Source organism: Nannobrachium achirus (assembly GCF_963921795.1).
Source record: "Nannobrachium achirus genome assembly, chromosome: 1".
In the NCBI taxonomy this organism is placed as follows: domain Eukaryota; kingdom Metazoa; phylum Chordata; class Actinopteri; order Myctophiformes; family Myctophidae; genus Nannobrachium; species Nannobrachium achirus.
Genome location: NC_137810.1, coordinates 24,951,917 through 24,970,411, shown reverse-complemented (window position 1 = coordinate 24,970,411; position 18,495 = coordinate 24,951,917). Strand labels below are relative to the sequence as shown.

Genomic DNA, 18,495 nt, shown 5'->3' with positions numbered 1-18,495 from the left:
ACACCAAACCCCTCCCACTCACGGCCCCTCACGGATTAACTGCACGCTGTGGACTTGATTCATTTATTTATTACATTTCTGTTGATGCAAATGATCAGAGGTCCTCAAAGGCCGGCTGACTGACTTGAATTTCAACATATTTTAAAGGTCTCTGCTATTAAGTTCTGTGTGTCTGCTGCTGTTGTTTTACTCATTCTGCCTGCTCTTCCCCTCCATTAAAAAGTCTGGCACAGAAAAAAAGCACAGATGCATACGCACAAACTCACTAAGATCTATTCATTCATGCCACTCCCCAAAAGAGACTTACTGTAGCCTATACTGTACATAGTGTTTTGTGTTAGCTCTAAACAAGGTTTAGTGCAGTGAACACTACACAATATACAGTATTTTAACCCGTTTAGGGTTCTTTAAGGATTCCAAAAACGCTAAATCCCGACCTAGGTTTTCTGAAAAACTTCAAATATTTATTCAAAGATTACAACAAATGTATGTCGCTATACTGTACATAGCAACAACTACCCCAGAAGGGGTTCTCGTCTTGAAAGGTAAAAACGCCAAAAGGGATTCCAATCCTAAATGGGTTTTAAAGCCATAGGAGTTAAACCATGTACTGCATACGCTTGAAGGAGGTAGCAATGACTACACATTGTGAATAGTCATCACACACAATGTTACAGTGGCGTACATTATGTGTTATAGCAGTAACAGAAAACTAAAGTCAATAATGAGCAGGCAAACAATATTATGTGCAGTGTATAACACGTTTGAATATGCAGTGCACAGATGGAGTGATAATTGTGGTCGGTCTCAGTTTGAGTCTTGTTAACTGTCAGACGCGACATCTCAACACCTGTCTCATGTTTCACTCTGCATAATAAGGTTTCTATTTAAAAGCGGAGAAGTGAAGACACCAGCCAAGGTGTCACCTGAGAGAGTGCCCAGAAATCTCCTTGATTATTGAAAATAAGACGTCAAACCTCATCTTGTATTTCGCACTGAAACAGGTTCCCTTGCTTGCAAACGCTCTAATTAAATCAACTTTGAAATAATCAAGAATATAAAATGGTCTGAATTGAATTATAGTCGTGCACCGTATCGCAATGGTTTTACAACAGAGGATGAAAACAATAACGGGAGCGTTAAGAACAACACGACAGAGGTAAAAAGGAACAGTTTTTACGACACCATCTTCCTCTTAAGAACCAGATACATTTAATCGGCTGACTTGGCCCAGACTCTCCTCAGCAGGGGTGTCGCACCAAATTAGGGGCCCTCCGGCCCTGGGTACTTTAACTTTTGAATAAAATCACACCCGTGTGAAGTGGAGCTGTGTGTGTGTGTGTGTGTGTGTGTGTGTGTGTGTGTGTGTGTGTGTGTGTGTGTGTGTGTGTAGATCATGTGTACCGATTTTTGTGACATTTGAAGAAAATATGTAGGAAAAGGAGCAAAAAGTGTGTTTTGGAGAAAATTCAAGATGGCGGAAAATCTATCCTGGCGCAAATGGGCGTGGCCTATATGGGGAGATGCGTCTTGACCCAAGGAATCCAGGGAAAAAAGAATTTTAATTTTCCGATCTACGGTTCAAGAGTTACGGGGCAAAACGTAAAGTGGGCCGTTATAGCACCACCATGAGGCCGAGTGATGTAATTATTTTTCGATTCATTCTTAAAATCATTATGAATCTCCTCTCCGAGGTTTGAAACTGTAGCTCCTATGGTTTACGAGAGAAAAATACTTGAAAGTGATTTCTTGCATTGTCCCATTATAAGTCAATGGGGACAATTAAGCGTCGTTTTTTGCCGATTACGTCGGCATGGTAAGGCGGATCGGAACGAAAGGTAATAGAACACCATTCCCGGCCGAGCCGCACATTTTGATGTATATATTGCGCGAGTGGCGTAAATGGTGCGGCACTAGTTACGCGCCGAAGTCAGGCTACATACACACAGACACACAGACAGACACAGACCCACACAGCCACGTATAGGGCTGCACACAGCTCCAAAAATAGCAGATATACAAGCTCACAGCGTGGCACCGCTCTGAGCCTGTAGATCTGTTTCTCTTTCAGTGGTGCTCAAACATTTTCATGCAAAGGACCCCCAACATGATATGTATTTGGCCACGGACCCGCCTCTCGAAATATTTAGTTCCCAGGACTCCCCAGAAGCAAAATCTGAGGTACAAATGTTAGCTTAAAAGATACTTAAAAACTTGGTGCCGTGCTGAGAGCTTGTATATCTGCTACTTTTCAATAGCTATACAATATAAAAAGTATAAAATAATTCCAGGCCCCTCCTCCTTGGGCCCTAGTAACTCAGTCCCACTTTTCCCCCCCTTGTGACGCCCCTGCTCCTCAGCATGCAAGTGCTTACTTGGGACTCCTTTTGATTTTGTCCTTGAAGGATCCATTTAGTTTCTGTATTGAAGTTCTGGCAGCAGCCTCATCGAGCTGCGCTACTCAGATTGATGATCACCTCTCCTTTGGCAGGTGTCCACCCTCCGTCGGTAACAATCAACAAATGGGTGTCAGAGCCTGTGACTCTCATGTCTTCCTGGCCAGGGACGAACCCCACATCACTTACTGTCTCCTAGACGCCAGACAGCCATTTAACAACACCACGCTACTGTATCCAGGAAGGGGGGCCGTAGTTTGCATTCAATGGATCTTTGGGAATGTTTTCAATGATACAGTAATGCTGCTGAGATATTGTAACACCCGAGGTGATTTTTTTTTTTTTCTTTTTTCGGTAGATTCAAAGATATTCTCATTTGCACTCATACTCCACCTGTGCTGAAATGTACTGTAAACACCCAGGATAATTTGAGGCATTTTGGATAAAATCATCCATGAAACGGCACATGTTAAAATGTATTAAATAAAGTATAGAATATTCTGTAGTCTGCTTGACTAATCTAGCAGGATTACTTCTCTTTATGCCAAAAGGCATGCACGGTCATTTCAACCCCATGTCAGTCCCTGACTCCCTGCTTTCAGAAGACAACCCTTTCGGTACAGACATGAATTCTTCATGTTGATCCTGGAACACGGCGGCTCTGCATGTGTCACAGCATGCTTGTCTTTCCATAACAACTGGAAGCTGTTTGCTGTGGATATAGTGCTGTAGACAGCAAAGATGTGACAGGAGCTGTCTGAAAGCTGAGGCCAGATTATCTGTCTCTAACTGTGAAATAGGGAGTGAGAGCTCGCTCAGGCTACTCTTAACTACATCAAAAATAATACATAAAAAATGCTTATGGGTGAATAGTTTAGCAAATGGGTGGAAGGTTTAGCAACATCCAAGATTCAAGATGCAATCCCTCTTGAATCCTGAAGTGCTAGATACAGCTAAATTAAAAACAATAGTAGTAAAAATACAGTAGTATTTTCTTTGTTTTTATTTCGATTGTTATTGTCTCAACCATTTCTTCTCGAGGACAACCTTAAGCAGGCTTTATAATGTTAGTTAAAGTTGTAGTAAACAGAATTATAAAGAAGCACATTTTAAGGAAACAGACACTGGATTGACAAAAGTATAACTCAGGGGTGGGAAATGAGAGTAGGCTGCAGCCAGAAATGAAAGGAAGCTTGCAGGAGTGCCCAGAGAGGCTTAGCTATGCATTGGCTGTTGGGCCTAGCAGGAATATTGGCACAGAGCATGTATTCTCAACAGGACTGTGGTGGAGTCCATTTGGACAACAGAGGGGTCCACAGTTTGGGGTGACATTTAACACCTCAGCCTGTATCTGTACATAAAGATCATCATCATTTGGTTTTCAATGTTATCTGTTACTAGTGAATACAATTATAATTACATGATTGTAGATACAGTTACGTCGAGCAAAAACAAGTGAAATTAATTTAGTTTAGTAATTTATTTTGATTAGTTGATTAAAACATTTATTTTGTATTATGCTTAAAATATACAGTCCCATAAAGTGGGAAATCAATTTATATTTTATTCTGAATAAGATCTCAGTGAGATTAAGCAGTGGGTATACGCATAGTGCAGTGTGGTGGGTCCTTTGCTCATGGAGTGCAGGGGTGGGTTTTCAGGCTGTGTGGCGGTAGAGAGGTGGTGGCCCGGTTTACGTTTGATCCCGGTCGGGGAACAACCATGCTTGCAGGGTGACCACTGTGGTCCATCTGGTGGAGGCTTTAATCACGACACCCCCACCAAGCACACACGCATGCAACCACACACACACACACACACACACACACACACACACACACACACACACACACACACACACACACACACACACACACACACACACACACACACACACACACACACACACACACACACACACACACACACACACACACGGCTGCTCATGGGAGAGGAGATTCTCTCGACCGTTGCTTATTGCCCTGGCCTTTCTGTCTTTCATGGGATGGATTGTTTCTTCGCTCATGTGCTGTGGCGCTCCAGAAGAGCATCTCCTCCTTGATGCCCTCAATAAATCTGTGTAATAACACCTCCTGATTTCTGCCAAGATGGAAAATACTAGTTATAACTCTCTCAGATATACCTAAATGATCAAAGAAGCCTTTTTTTGTTGTTGTTGGATAAGAATGTTTATTTATTTTTATGAAGCACATTGCCGCCCCACAGCGCTGTGGACTGAAACATGCCCACACCGCAACACAAATCCACTTCTCCAAATGTCACTTCATGCTTAGCTGCTCTTTCTCATGCTTGACAAAAAGCAAGTGAGTAGATCACAGCAACACCAATAACTCAGCTGCCTTTCAGTTGAAATGCGTGAGGCATGATAATCCATTTTGTCATTTGTATACTATCGAGCCATGTAGTTGTTCTGAAATATGTATGTAGGCCTATGTATTTATTTCAGCACGGCTAATATTGATAATTTTATAAGGAGGACATTCCTACTCTTTTCAGAACCAATGGACCAATACTACAGCGGTTGATTAAGTACATTGCAATACAAATTGAAAGCAGGAATTATTAGTACATGCACGCATGAGCGCGCTCACACACACGCACACGCACACACACACACACACACACACACACACACACACACACACACACACACACACACGCACACACACACACACGCACACACGCACACGCACACACACTATATAAATGGACTGCATTTATATAGCGTCTTTCAGTGTACTTCACATTCACCCACACTTTCACACGCTGACAGCGGAGGAAACCATGCAAGACACCAACCTGCTTATTGGGAGCAATTAGGGTTTCAGTGTCTTGGTCATAGGACACTTCGACACCAACTGGGGGAGCCCGGATTCAAACGGGGAACCTTACGTTTCCCAAGTGGCCACTCTACCTCCTGAGCCACTGCCGCCCCCACACATGCAAGCCTTGATAGGTAAACGTAAAGTGGTGATGGGAGATGAGAACATACCGGTACCAGTACAAAATAATTACATTCTGCTGATATATTTCAGCACCTGCAGTATTAATTAATTAATTAATTCATTAATTCATTCATATATTTAAAAATGTGTCACAAATACCTCAGCTCAGGGCAGACTCCATGGTTAAACATTCAAAACTAAATGCTGCTGTTAGAATGCATTCATTATTAATGGGACTGGATAGCTACTGGGCGATACCACTGCATCTCGCTGCATCTTATTCAGGGGTTACATGGAGAGCTGTTCGCTGTTGGCATAACCACTGGCAAGATCCTGAGCAAGCACTGTAGCTCCAGACCTGATTATTATACAGGCTAGATTGTAGCTGTATAATAATAGCTGTATAGTAATTGACTATATTAGCCTTTCTTAGCTTGATGTAGTATAGGCCTTATGTGGAACACCCTCCTTTCTGACTAATCAATTACTATTGGAAAAATCTGTTGGACCTCCAAGTTTGGCAGATATTTAAAACCACTTCAGCAGCATACTTTATCCAGGGCCTGTCTGTTAGTTATATCTCTTTGGCGCTAATGGCTAGCTACAACGGCAACTTCACTGGCCACTCCTTGATGATAATGCACGTGTCAACCATATATTATTTATTCATTGCAGCAGCAGACGCTTTACCTCCCCAGCAATTAGTGAATCAATAAAAAGGCATTGGCTTAGAAACTATCTATTCTGACTGTGGAGGAGGAGGGAGGGTAATTTTCTTTGTCATCATGTCAAGATTGGCTCACAATCATAAAAATATAATTTCCCATCATCAATGTCAGATATTCATATAAAACAATATCCTGTATTTACTCCTGATTAATGTCCCCCAAAAGACAAGAAATGCCTGCAAATAAAGCAGTCTTGAAGAAAGCAAATAAATGTATCTTTGTAATTAATTGAATAACTGTCTCTGTTAAGAAAAAAGGAACTGCACTCAGGGATTTGAAGTTGGACTTAAAGAAGAAAAATTAACTGCAGGTGGAAAGATAATGTTTGTTTATTCAACCTTATGACCTTTACCTCGTGGTGAAACAGTGGAAGAGTCATGATGAGGCCGTCACGAATCTATCCTTCACCAATGCATAAATTAATATGCGTTATAATATATATACTTTTTACTACTATAAAAGGTTTTCTTATTATACTTTTTCACCCTCTTCTTTTGCTGGAACATTGCTGCCTTCAAACACTTACACAACCAAGGTCTTCTCTAATGTAATTACTCTGTGTGTATGACAGTGTGTATGACAAAAACGCAGTCAGTGGATGACCAGACCGCTGTAATTTTTATTTCACTTAGTACATAGTTGCACGTGGGTACAAGTCTACGATGCATCACAATGCAACGTGTTGTGAGCTGGCTACTAAGTATAAATCAGGAGCTTCACGTCGGGGGAAATGCAGAAGCTCTGAGCTCTGCCCTGACCCTTCTCTGTTATACAGATGAAATTACAGGTCATTACTTCCAGGTCAAGGTGACCAAACATAGGAAGCTGACCTATAGCTGGGCGTGGGCGTTTGTGTTGGCTGTAGCTGGGTCTCCAAAGGACAGACTATCATTTATGGATCTCACATCCCATCTATATGGGCCAACAGTTATAAAACATAACTATGATAAAGAAAATGGTCATTATGATGAAACGCACGCTGAAATGCACCCTGTAGACAGTGTAAATTATAGGGTTGGTATGTGAGAAAAAAGGACGCAAGCAGATAGGCAGAGACAGACAGCAAGTTCGCTGTTTTGTGTGTTTGACTGAACGTGCATGTCACGCGCGCTCGCGCGTGTGTGTGTGTTTGCAGACACCTGCTCCACTCGGCAGTGACGGTTCCCAGCGGGGCACCGGCTCAGCTGCTGATCACTAGGCCCCCCTGCAGCACTGCTAGTCCAGCTAACACACACACACACACACACACACACACACACACACACACACACACACACACACACACACACACACACACACACACACACACACAGGCCGAGTGGCCGTAGCTCTTCCAACAAATCTGAAGCCCTCAGGCCATCCTTGCAGTATCTCTCAGTCTTTCTTTGGCCCCTGTAACTGACACGCCACATGTGCTCATATCCAGCGCTTTGCAAACGTGCGTGCGCGCGGCACACACACACACACACACACACACACACACACACACACACACACACACACACACACACACACACACACACACACACACACTAATAATAATTCCTAGGTATATCATAGCACATGTTTTTCTATCAACTAATATACCTGCAACCCCTTTCCGTTTCAGATGCATTAGGTTTAAATCGACAAATAGCATGAAAGCTATATAATTTAATGTGCTGCGCCCTACGCCCTACTACTAGCCAAGGAGAGAACATGAGATACTGATGATAGAAACTCGCAAAATATCGCTAAAAGTCACAGCTGACACAATGAATGATATTGTAGGGTTTAGCCACCATTGTTTGCCCTTGCTATTTATTTTCCTCTTCAGTTAGTGTTGAGTCTTTGAGAATTCCTGTTATTGTAATAACGCATTTCTGTGAATTTCTTTGAACTAGGATTCTGTGTACATACTGTACGTCGATGTACAAGTACAACAAATAGCGAGGAATAGACGGTCTACAAATTCACGAGTCACATTGCGATGCCTTTTTTTGTACATTTTGAAATTATTATGTTTTTTTTTTCATTTCCCCCCAAAATATGGACTTTTTTTTACACTTATCTCTTTTTCTCCCACAACAACTCTGTTTTTCCTTCTGTATTATTGTCAAGTGTGCTGCACCTGTTTGTGCCATGGCGGCGGCATGGCCGCGGTGCATAAATGGTCCAATTTCCTAGTTATAGAGAACAGTACAATCAAGGAAGGGGGAAATGCAGCGAGCGGCAGATGGAAGGAGCTAATCATTGTTGTGAAATAGAGATGACCCCTAACTGTCTCCTGGCTGTCGATACAGCTACATACATTTGCCAGCTACCCACTCTTTTCATCCTAGCCTGATGGTGATTGGTGAACCCCCTGGGAAGAGTTGGAAAGGAAACATTTATAAAAATAGGAGCTAAAAAAATAAAAAAATAAAAAGAAAGAAACGTTGAAATAGAAAACACTGGAGTTGCCAAAACAAAACCCAGTGTCACATACAGAGCAGCAGCTGCCGGCAGCAGGTAATCAGTGAAAATTCTCTAGAAATTAACAACAATCAGCTCTGCAGCATGGCGGGCGCACTGCAGGTTCTAAGATATGGGCTTGGAAAAATTACATCTCAGTGACAAAATTAGGAAGTAATTTGCGATTCGGCTGCCTTGCATGTTCTTTTAACATGCCCACCCACTCCCTATCTGAGATGGTACGGCTAAGATCTCTCCATCCTCCTTTGACAAAACTGCCCTGACACTGCAGATGCTCATTTCGAACAAAGCAGTTCGCTTCCAAGTCACAGGCTTTGTGCACTCTGCATCGCTGTGCCTTGCTCTAGCCTCTGATGGAGATCAGTTATCAGTACATATCAAACATTTGTTTTAAAAGTACCTTTTAAGCACACCTTTCTCCATCTAACATCGACAGAAAGATGTCCAAATACAAGAACACGCACATACACAAAAACACTAACACACACACGCGCATGTAGTACACACACGCATACAAACATTCTGGAACACACACACACACACACACACACACACACACACAATATGCACGTATGTGCGTGCATCTTTTGCAAACACATATATATACGCAAAGCTACTTAACGCTCAGAGCTTCCAAGGAAGGGAATGTAAACTGTAAACCTGGCCCGTGATAAAAACGTTATATACTCCTTTATTCATGCAGTGGTCCATCATTCACAATGGCATGTTGTTGATTTATTTCAGTTCAGCGTTATACCTAAATGCATTAACTGTAGATCCTTGTTTTCCCTATTATTAATGACATATTTTAGCTGGAAATAAAACAAACCAATATGAACACATAAAGCGTTCACAGATTTGGATAGAGTCACAGAAGCATGGCGGTCTTATTTTTCCTCCCCTCTTACCAAGATTTTTCCATTTGAGATCAACAAGCCTTTCAAGGCTTTACGAGCCAAAACCACCAGAATCTTCCAGTACATTTATCTAATGTATGCAAATGATCTTGCTGTGCTTAATGAAGGTACCATTAATCACCATAACGATGGTCTGTTTTAACCACGGTAATCACACACAGAGACAGGCACACGTGTACACACACACACGCGGGCGCATGCACACACGCACGCACACACACACACACACACACACACACACACACACACACACACACACACACACACACACACACACACACACACACACACACACACACACACACACACACGCACACACACACGCACACACATGCACACACGGTCACACCCCATCACCAGCCACATACATTAATTACATGTGGGGAAAACAAGTAAACACAAAGACATGTTACAAAACCATTTCTTGTGATATAAAAGTGTATTTAGAGGAGGCCTTAGTAACAATATAATATAAAGTATTTACTCAAGTTACGTATGCTCAGGATATTTTTTTTCATTTACATGCTGTATTGTATGTTTGACAGCTACATTTATTATAATTTAAAACTTGCTATCTGATTATCATGGCACAAACTGGAATGGATTGGACCATTTTAAGTAAGATCATCCAATTCTGTAATTCAGTCAGCAACAGCGCTGATGAAATTAATCTAAATACCTTCTCACAATCTAAATCTCACATTCACATAATAACCTCGGTTAATTATTAGGACTGGTTTCAACAAATGATTTGCAGTCTGACAGCTTTATGCAAGAAGCAGATAAGAATATTCTCGGTCGGCAAATGGCCTCTGCAATGAGATATCATTCTGCGTGGCGCACAGTCACGACAGAACATGGTGGCACACGCTTTGAACTCTTGTGAGAGAATTCAAAGCTGGAAAAGAAAATTAAGGAAATAAAAATGTGAAGCCTAAGTTTTCACAGATGCATTTTAGCCCAGTGCCCCCTGCCTCGAGGCATTTGCATAAAGCATACAGTAAAATCCCTCTGTGACAATTAATTCATTTGTAACTCGTGTGACCCTCATGGGTCCATTTGGTTACATTTGTAAACTCTCAGAGTTAAATGAACGCTGAGGATTTGACAATGTACTGTACAGTCAGCACCATGACTGAGGTTGAAGGTTTCTGAGAGGCTGTGGGGTGGGGGAACTGAGCCAGTTTTTGAGGGGGAAACGAACCAATGAAGAGCCTACAGCAGATTAGACACCCACAGCTTCATGACGCTTTTTAACGCAGCGAGTTAGGGATTTTTCTCACACCGCTTTGCCTAAAATGCACATGGGTTTTCTCATCGACGTGCCCCTTTTCCATGCCTCCTTCCCTTCCCTTTGAATTCATCTTCACTATGTAAATGGCAGAGTAATGTTGATGCAAATGCAAAATATCCCAGTTATCTACAGTATGTACCTGCTTCCCCTGCTGACTCGACCTGACAGATGATTCAACTACACTGAAAAATCCTCTGTGATAGTTTTAACCAAATGGATACCCAACCATTTGGTTAAATGAATACATTAACACATGGTTGTTGGACTGACATGAACGTGAAAGTGTTGCAAGCCCACATCCTTAATGTGTTGAGAACAGCAGTCGTTTTATGGTGTCTATATAGATATGTGTACGTTCAAATGTACGTTATGTGCAACGCTGTTGAAACAAAATCCTTGTCAGGAGGAGGAAAATACTCTACCTTAATGCATACAATGCAGACACTGATTAACTACACAGTACAACTAACTACACTACACATAAACACATGCTCGCGCGCACACCCACACACACCCACACACACACACACACACACACACACACACACACACACGCACGCACACACAAGCACGCACATAACAACGCACGCATATGGGGTGAATCGTGCATGCATATGCGCACACACACGTACACACGCGCACACACACACACACACACACACACACACACACACACACACACACACACACACACACACACACACACACACACACACACACACACACACACACACACACACCTCCAATTCCCATGATAACAGACTGACTGGCAGAGGCTAAAGACGGAGTAGGCGGCCATAATTGAACAAACATAAAAACATAAATATTTACTAATACAATCCGCCGGGAATACAGTCAGGATACCACAATTGATTTGTTCTCTTCCTGCCTCTCTCTCTCTCGCCCTCGCTCTCTCTCTCTGTGTGTGTTTTCCTTAAACACACACACAATGTATCCCTTGGTCTTGTTCTCGTTACGCTCGCCGGTGTGTTGATTAAAGAGATGGAGGTATAAATATATATATATATATATTGGTCTGTCTATCCTCTTACCAGGGGTGACCTGTAGCCCAGCTGGGCCGGCGATGACAGGAGATCCCTAGGAAATAGCGGCGAGTGCGTCTCAGGGACGGAGCCCGTGCCACTGGCTGCTAGTCCCGAGAGCTGCCCGTACCTCGCCATCATCCTGAGATGCTGCTCACAGAACACACACAAACACACACACATACACACACACAAACACACACACAAACACACAGCTCATACACGGACACAGGAGGAGTGGTGGAGGAGGAGAGGGAGGAGGAGGAGGAGGGAGAGAGGGGTGGAAGAACAGATAACAGCAGGTAGGAAGGACAGAGAGAGAATGGTAAAGGACAGAAAGGGGGGGGGGGTTGAGGAAGAAAGAGGAGGCAGAGGGGATTACAGAACACTATGCTCTCACACAAATGCTTGTGTGAACACGCACGTACGTACACAAATACACACACGCGCTCAAACTTGCACATACGTGTACATGGATGCACACATACAATTTTAGCCCTGGGTGAAGCAATTTCACAAGCAAGCCTGTCGTTGATAGCTACGTTGCTTTTTTTTTCTTCAAAATAGATGGGGACGTATAAAGTAGTGAATGTCACATTGGAACAGCCTGGGTCCTATTAGCCTTTCATTGGTTACTGCAAGCCAGGATGAGTGTGAGAAGCGTAGCAATCCATTTTCTTAATTTGTTTTTGCGTCCGTACCGTCCACTGCACCGGGGTGATGCACTAAAACCACTGCTGTTATCATTCAATCAGCCTTTCTGTCTTCTAGCTATGAGCATACAGAAATGTGCGGACACACACACACACACACACACACACACACACACACACACACACACACACGCACACGCACACACACACACACACACACACATGCACGCACACACGCAGACATACTGTACAATAGCACAAACATGACACAGAATGGTTGGCAGCAGACATGACACAGGTGAGGTGAGGAGAATGAAAAAAAATCCAGATTTCTTTACCTCATTGCTCAACAAAGCGGCGTTGAGTGTTCGGCTTATTTCGAACATCTTCAAATTCAGTGCTGTTTCTTTTTCGCTCCTTATTTATTTTTCTCTTTCAGATGCTCCCTTTCAGTTCTTTTCCTCCTTTTCTCTTTACTTGATGTGAGAATCAGTCCCAGGAACAAAAACAAAAAAACAAAGAAAGAAAGAAAGAAAAAAAGAAAAATAAATGAATAGGAAAAAAAATAGAGGGAATAAATCCTCTTAAACGTTCAGATTTTGCTCGGGTTTTGTCAGTCCCCCTTTTTTCTTTTCTTTCTCTCTCCCCGTATATTGGTGCACCTCTGTTGGCTGTAGCTGTAGTAGTGGCGTCTCTGCCCAGGGTCTCCGCACACGTCTGTGGAGTCAATATGTTGTGTTTTTTTTATCTCCCCAGAGTCAGCACATTAAAACAGGCAGTCAGGCAGTCGGTCGGTGGGTCGGGCTGACGGGCTGGCTGGCTCCCTTATCTGTCCCCCGCACACTGGCTCACACAATACGCTCCGATCCTCACACTGCTCACTGGCAGATTAGCCAGTCCCAAAACATAGCTCTTAGTTTAAAACTCTCCTCCCTCTCTCTCTCTTTCTCTATCACTCCCTCTCGCTCTCTCCTTCGTTCACCCTCCCTCTCTCGCTCTCTCTCACCCCTCTTTCTCATTCCATCCCTCCTTGTGTCGCTCTCTCTCTCTCTCTGCCTCTCTCCCTCCTCTGTGGCTCACGCATTGATGCAGCTACAGTTCGCTGTGTTACCACAAGGTGGGCAGACTGTTCTAGGAACAGTGACACCATCGCCACCAGATCCCTTTCTCTCTGCCTCTCCTGTCTGTTACATTCCACACTGGTGTGTGTGTTCATAACAGTTATTTATGGTACACACTACACAGTTATGTAAACAGCACATTTTACAGCAGTCCCATCTTTTACCTGACCAGGATTTGAGATAAAAAAGATATTGTACAGTAAATAATATTGTACAGCTAAAAAGAGGGTTCAGTGGCTTGACTAATTCATTGACTAATTGCTTGATTATCTAATTTTGGCCCTAACAGAAGCAAGTTGTGGATTCAATTGTTGGCTATCACAATCTGTAGAAATCCACTTGTTCAGCTCTACAGCTGTCTGCATTATGTACACACTGAGAAGTTGTATATCTCAGTTTAACCTATACTGTACTGTATACTGTACAATATTGGACAAATCTAACCACATTTGGTAACCTTTGTTCACTCTCAGAGTTCAATTGAAACAAAGGATGTCCCAGTGATATTTGGCAGAGGTAGAGGATATTGCTGAGATGAGCACCACCAAGGTCAGCTGACTGTCCTTTTCTCAGCCCGTCAAACAGCAGGGTGTGGCTCGGAGATGACGAAGCAGCTCGTCGCTACAGTTCCATGGCTGGGGTTCCCAATAAAGGAAAGGGTGGGAGGGGACAGCCATGTCATAATGAGATCACTGGCAATGCCTCACCTGTGTGCATCATAGCTGTCAGTAAATAAGAGCCCATCACATCTATTTAAAGAGGTGGTGCCATAGTTTGGGACTTTTTCTGTTTTGTATGTGTCTGTGGAGTTAACATTACTCTAATGGACCCCCAGGTGTGGTTATAATGTGCAAATTTGCCTTCCCAGTGTAATTTTGGTTTCTTCCTGAAAGCTGAAAGCGAAAAACACTGAATTATTGACATCATAAACTCAGTCCCTCCCCACTGAGCCATAGTCGTCTATTAGACGTTGGTCTAAAATTGGTCTAATAGAGGTATAGATTTGAAAGTTTTTTAGACGTCTAAGCTTAGACTAGACGTTATTTCAACGGCTATATATAGACGCAGTCTATTTACATACGTCTATTAGATGTCTAATCAACGTCTAGTCTAAGCTTAGACGTCTAAAAAACGTTCAAATCTTGATGTATATTAGACGTATTTTAGACGAGCCTTTAGACATATAATAGACCGAATTTATTTTAGGGGGGGCCCTTTTACCATTCACCCAGCACTGTGGGTGTGGCTAACTTACGCTGGGTCACCACCCACCTGACAACCAGGCATACTTACTGTGTGGGTGTGGCCATACTGTAAAAATAAAAAACACTGTGTGGGTGTGGCCATACTGTAAAAACCTAATTTTAACACTTTATACACACTTTTTTGGAAAAAATCTTCCTCCGAGTTTAATCATAATACCTAATCATCATGTTTTAAGGGGGAAATAAATCATGGCACCCCATATTTAAGACCGATAATTTCCAGTGTGGGCTGTATTTGTCTGTATTGTTTGTCATTTTGGCAAAATGTTCAATACGTTTATAGATATGTTTTTGAAGATCAATAGAGGTGAATTAGTTTATGAACCTTCTTTAAGACAGACAGTCTTAAGTGACTGACCACAGTTGGGGTTTCTACTTCACTCTGTATTCTGAGTGAAGTTTATGTGACACTTCTATTTCTTTTTTATTGAATAAATGGCCCTCATAAGTGTTTACACTCTAAGGGTTAAGCCAACACTCAAGGTTTTGCTGTGTAGGACCCTCAGTGGCATTGCTATTTTATCCCTAGTGTTTTGGACGTGTTTGTCCTCCCTTGGCCCAGAGAGGGACGAGTGGCCAGTTAATAGCAGCCTATTGACACTGAACCATCTGCTGTGGTGGACCATGGCCAACACAGGAGAGAGAGAGAGAGAGAGAGAGAGAGAGAGAGAGAATGGGTTGGTTTAAAGGAACGTAGGAAGAATTCAAAGGGGAACGTATAAAAATGCTATTTCTTATATACAGTAAAAGCAATGAGGCAAAAATAATTCTATCAAATAATCTTTGGTACGGCTTGTATAATTAGACATTTGTATGACCCCCACCTTCCTCTCCAGTATGAATCAAGAGCAAAATAAATGGCTGCTGAATGAACATGGCCAATAAACCAATAAACAACATCTGCAAGAACATGAATACCGTTGCTGTCGGGTGGAAACCTTGTCCAAAACTGTTACTTTTCAGGAAATAGAAAAAGATAACCTGTGTTCCAATGTATCTAATGCAGTTATTTAGTTACAAGCTCTTCTTAATATTTTGTATTGGTCCAATATTTATAAAACCCACCTTAACCACTTTAACTTAAAAAAGGACGATCTACAAGCTCACAACGCATCACATCGTGATGCGTTGTGAACCTAGTTAATTTCGCTGCAATTACAATTTTGACATTTAGCACATGCCCTTATCAAGTTTACATATCGAGGGTTTTGCCTGACAACAACGATATACACGTTATATCTACCAATCACCATAAAATGCCTGATTATTATTATTTCTCCACTTTTATCAGGATGCTTTTCGCCATACATTTCTACAGTATACCCCCACCCCAGCAAGAGGCCGCTAGCCACATCCCTGTGCTGTAAAGCCCATCCTCACAGGGATGGCTGGTCCAGCAGAGCCCTGGGGGGGAGCTGTCAGTTGAATCATCCACAGTGAGTGCTGATTCCTCAGTCAGCTGCCTCTCAAGTCCTTCCTCTCTGACCCACCCTCGTTCCCCAGAGCCCCCCGACTGCCGTCACCATAGTGATGCTCTGCGTGTCCCGCTGCCTGGCGTCTCCGTCGCGCTCCTCTCCACCCATCTCCAGCTTCGCTGTTGCCTGTGCCCCTTCTTCTGATTTGTGCATGACCCCCTTCTGCATTGAAGTGGGACTTTATGTGTGGACGCCGTCCTTACATGGCCAGAGTAAAAAGGGTTTCCCTGTACCTGCAGAGATACAAACACAAACACACACACACACACAAACACACACACACATGCATGCGTGCAAGCGTGAAGGAAAGAATGCATGCGCGCACACATATCGCGGTGCACATACAGTATACCGTACCCAAACAAACACATACTGTAGCCACATGCACGGAGAGCAAACAAAGACGTTTTCTGTTCCAGTCTTTGCAGTTGTGGTTCCTACGGTAGCTACCAGCACTGACTTTTAGTTTGATCACTTCACAGTTTAAAAGAAAGAACGTCTTTCAAAAAGAGTTAAAAGAAGGGTTTGAAAATATATTTTTTAGTAGTGAAGCTACTCTTCCTTCCCCGAGGGCTTTCTGTTATGTTCAGCTAGCAGTGTGTCCTCTAGTCACTAACAATCCATACTAAAAATAACCATAGAAGATAAACGTATAGATACCGTATTTCACTGTGACAGGGATGTCTACATGTGAAGCACATTCATATGTTTACTATTCACTAGAGGTCAACAGTCTTTTCAAAAAGAAAGAAAGAAAAAAAAACGCATTCTCCTGAGAGGTAATTAAAATGTGAGGGATCATAGTATGGACCCTATGATTATTTTGATTTCCATTGACAGATGTGTTCATTAAATCATTCCTGCAGTCTGCAGACTTCATGACAAGAGGTATGTTACACACATGCAGATTTTAATTTGTGCCAAGAGGGATGGAGAAGTGGTTGGAAGCTACTTCTTTTTCATCTTCTCTCATGTTTCAAGAGGCGGGACACACCCAGTAAACAACAACGGTTCTATTAAAATAAATTGTTATAGCTCAACTATAACAATTTATTGTAAAGCGACTTTTGAGCTATACCATGATTAGTAGAATGTGCATTCCAAATAGCAGGAACTCATTGAATACTATAACAGTAACCCAACACCCCAAAACGATACACTGGACCCATTATTAAACACAATGGATGCCACTTTTTCCTTAGGACGTCCACAGGCGTCAAAGTTTAACTGACGCAGACTCACCGGTTACCAGGTAAACAGAACCTGTGGTAGCCAATGGTGAGCGAAAACACTACATATCCCATGATGCAACTTGGCTGCCAGCATCATGGAGCGTCTATTCTCCATAGGCTCCGGTCGCTGATGCAAAGAAACAGCTTTATCTCAGAATCTACTTCCAAAAACACCAAGATGGCCGAGAACCGCTCTTTTTCACGGCGACACTGGTCCGGGACTGTAGTCCGCGGTTAGGATTTTAGTTTCACGACCGAATGTAAACAAACTGACGTTCATTTTAAAATCGTCAGATTACACAACAACGGCTTCAGGGGCTCTTAAAAATAAAGCGTAAGTGAATGGTGGCACTCTATAGCCAAATAATTACCAAAATAATGAAATAACATGAATTCAACTGAGACAAAATCTCAATTTCACCAATTTATTTGTATTCCGTTATTTCCATACTGATGTTTTGGCCTATACTGGCATTCTTCAAGGATGAACAAGTGATAAGATACCATGGAATTACCATGACACGAAAACACAACAAAACACATGCCACTTTTGGCACTGAGACTTTAGCAAATTGAGTTTCAGCGCTATACGTCAATAAATACGACATGTTCTTGACCGTGTTATGAGACATGCTGACAACTCTTGACCGGTAAATGTCAAAGTCAAAATTCAGATTTATCAGTGCATTGTCTGTATCGGATAAGAACTGCAAAACAGATGAAACATATAGCGTAGCCAATTCATTCTTCTCATGCCTCATAATTCAATTTCAATCTACCCCCTTGAAAATGAATGATTGTACCCCCATGAAGCTCTTTAATTGGCCCAATGTTAAAGGAATGACATACCATGAAGGACAGCTTTTCAATTTTCAATTTTAACAAAATATTACACTGCAGCACAGTATTCTCTTCCTGTCATCTGAAAAATAATCAGGCTGACCTATCTGC

At 42.4% G+C, this 18,495-nt stretch overlaps 1 protein-coding gene across 4 annotated transcripts in view; it reads right to left on the bottom strand.

The window, feature by feature from the left end:
• The window catches only part of elavl4 (ELAV like neuron-specific RNA binding protein 4), a gene marked incomplete at both ends in the record, with an annotated part of 102,306 nt that extends 89,469 nt beyond the window's left edge, over positions 1 to 12,837 (bottom strand). For 2 of the 4 annotated variants that reach the window (XM_080723455.1, XM_080723456.1), the window contains 2 exons: positions 11,808 to 11,948; positions 12,790 to 12,837. In XM_080723455.1, coding sequence (XP_080579581.1) covers positions 11,808 to 11,948; positions 12,790 to 12,837 — 189 coding nt within the window. The remainder of the gene's footprint in view (positions 1 to 11,807; positions 11,949 to 12,789) is intronic. The other 2 variants (XM_080723457.1, XM_080723458.1) reach the window with 1 other exon arrangement.
• Between the last annotated feature and the right edge of the window lie 5,658 nt (positions 12,838 to 18,495).